The sequence below is a fragment of the Calliphora vicina genome, chromosome 1 (genome assembly GCF_958450345.1).
Source record: "Calliphora vicina chromosome 1, idCalVici1.1, whole genome shotgun sequence".
Lineage (NCBI taxonomy): Eukaryota > Metazoa > Arthropoda > Insecta > Diptera > Calliphoridae > Calliphora > Calliphora vicina.
The window spans coordinates 159,083,129-159,085,799 of NC_088780.1; the positions used below are offsets into that span (position 1 = coordinate 159,083,129).

Consider the following 2,671-nt stretch of genomic DNA (forward strand, 5'->3'; position numbering starts at 1 on the left):
AGGGCCTAATAAATTTATATTGTTACGTTTTTACCTTTTAAAAATGGTGGTTTATTTCCTTTAAAAAAACCGTATTCTTTTAATAGCAAATTAAAGCAGTTTAGTAGCTTACAAATTTACACAAAAACAGTTTAAATATTTACTATGTGTTTTTATACAAATACACGTTAATAATTCACGATAATACTCAGACTTAAATTATACTTTATAATGCACAACACAGTTGAAGTAACTCTAACAGCGCCCATGATAAAACTGACTACCGACTGCAAACTCTGCCATTATTTATACACAGCGCCATCTTCCTTCCAGTAGCTTCATGAATGATCGTAAAGGACAAACTATGAATGTTCGAATTATAGAGCTATTGATGGACATGTTTATAAACACGATGCATGTTTCAAGCAGTCGTTACAGATAGTTAAATTCAAATTTTTAATACAAATTCGTAACAGCATTGTACAAATGTTTCAAATATACTCCAAAAATTAGAAAAAATCCTGCATTTTTAAATCATACACCCAATATATCGTTCATTCCAGGAATGATTTATAAAACAATGCCATTTTTTGAACGTGTGTCTTCAGATTTTAATTTTTGTAATTGTTGAAAAATTGTTGACAAAATTCGACAAAGTATGTATGTAAGTTTATGTATTAAAATCTGATAAAGTTCTTTACCAATTTATTTGATTATTATGTAAATATATATGATGAATGAAAATATTACCTTTTACGTGCTAAATTTAATCACAGTTTATGTATTAAACTTAAACATTTTCTAGAAATTTCTCGCAAAATGTCTAAAAGAGTTTTATGTTTGGAATCCTTAAATAGTTATTTTATTTCTTTCCACATCACCTTCTATCACTTACCCAACTCCCATTTATAATCATTTGCGGCTTTTATTTTCCTTTTACCCAGAGACTTTGGGTGGCCAATTTTAAGAGACTTTATTTTGTCTACTCTAGCTGTTACTGAACAAAAAAAAACCGGAAGTCTTTTGTTTCCGGCTATTTTACCCTTTGTTTTTGGCAAAACATAATACCTTATCAAGCCAATTCCCATTGACAATAATAGCAATCTCATGAGAGGTTTATTTAGCTTCATTTTTGTTAAACAACTAAAAACAACAAGAATTTATTGCGTTCGAATATTGTACACATGCAACACAGTTTATTCATTAATAACTCTCACTCCTTAAGACTTTAATCCAAAGTACAATTAGCCATATCGAACTCCATGCTTTGGGAAACAAAGAATTCAATTAATTTTGACATTGACACATCATTCAACATGCCATTGATGTTGGGCAACAAAAGTTGAGCATAGATTTCATCCACTTGCACCTGAATCTGTTGAGCCCACATTAAAGTCAACTCGCTGCCGAATTTATTGACAAAATTATTGAATGATATGTCCCATAAAGTGTTCCAATTGTTGTTGATGACATTGCCCACATAGAAGTGTAAGTTGAAATCGGAAACACTTAGACTGCTGGGATTTTCCAAGCTGGGCGATAAGGCGAATTCGCCCACCATACGGAAGTCTACAATTTTTACATTTAGCAAACCTTTACCAGCCATTTTGGCAGGGAAACCGGCCAAATAAGCCATGGCATCCATTTCATATTCACCCAAAGATTGAATTTCGGGGAAAATTAAATCAAAGGTAGTACGATTGGTGGTGGTATTGAAGTTGCCACCCAAAATACGGAAGTTATTTAAACCAGTGACCACCATATTGGAAACATTACCAGTAATACTGTAAATAAAACAAAAATAAAAATATTTAAAGAAAAAACAATTAAATAACACCTACTTGTAGTAGCCATTGCTAACATTGAAAGCATAGTAGTCCATAGAGAAAGGTGCCAATACGGGAATCTTGAGTGGTGGATAACCACAAGGCATTACTTTTTGGAAGGCTGTGTAGTACATTTTCAAGGCAGTGCCAAAATCGATCATGCTGATTGGAGTATCATCATCATAGTTGACAGCTACGGGAAATACATAAAAAAAATAGTTGATATAAATTGATTTTGCTGCAGGTTATATTAATTTTACCTGCTGCTTGAGTTCCTTGCAGGAATAAAGCAGCTGCCACTAAAGTTACTAAAATATGTGTTCTCATTTTTATTTCACTGTAAATAGTTTTAACTAGGTTGTTCGTTTCCACTCCAAACACTAAATAAATTTCATTCTTTTATAGTAAATTTTATATAGAAAACATTTTCCTCAGTTATTACTTGCTATCATACAAATTTTGTCTTATCTATTTAACCAATTAATTTGATGGATTTGATTTTGTGTTTGCTGTTGTGAATATCTATTCTTTTTATCGTTGCAAACTACATACATATTAATGCAGAAAGTTTGTTACCAGATTTAAGCCATTTGACTGTTAGTCATGTTTGTTTTATTCACAAATATATTAACCAGTAATATCAATTTACATGATATCAATAATTTTGCAAATTTTTTGCAAATTGCTATTAAATGCTCGTGGTAACAAATAATATATCTGTATTCTGGAATTATAATTTAATGTTCTAGACATTTTGTTAGATTTTCCCATGATATAAACAATAAGGTATGTAGTTATTGTCCCTTTTTTGTGTGGTACTGGCTATATTTTAGAACTAGCTTTCTTATAGATCTCTGTTAAGGAAA

At 31.0% G+C, this 2,671-nt stretch overlaps 1 protein-coding gene across 1 annotated transcript; it reads right to left on the reverse strand.

Annotated features, from left to right (window-relative positions):
• Nucleotides 1-1,138: 1,138 nt before the first annotated feature.
• Nucleotides 1,139-2,194, reverse strand: LOC135959747 (uncharacterized). Its single transcript, XM_065510783.1, has 3 exons — nucleotides 2,066-2,194; nucleotides 1,821-1,998; nucleotides 1,139-1,763 (listed from the first exon to the last, which is right to left on the reverse strand). Exons 1-3 carry the CDS (start codon nucleotides 2,130-2,132, stop codon nucleotides 1,208-1,210), a joined length of 801 nt encoding a protein of 266 aa, XP_065366855.1. The 5' UTR covers nucleotides 2,133-2,194; the 3' UTR covers nucleotides 1,139-1,207.
• Nucleotides 2,195-2,671: the final 477 nt, after the last annotated feature.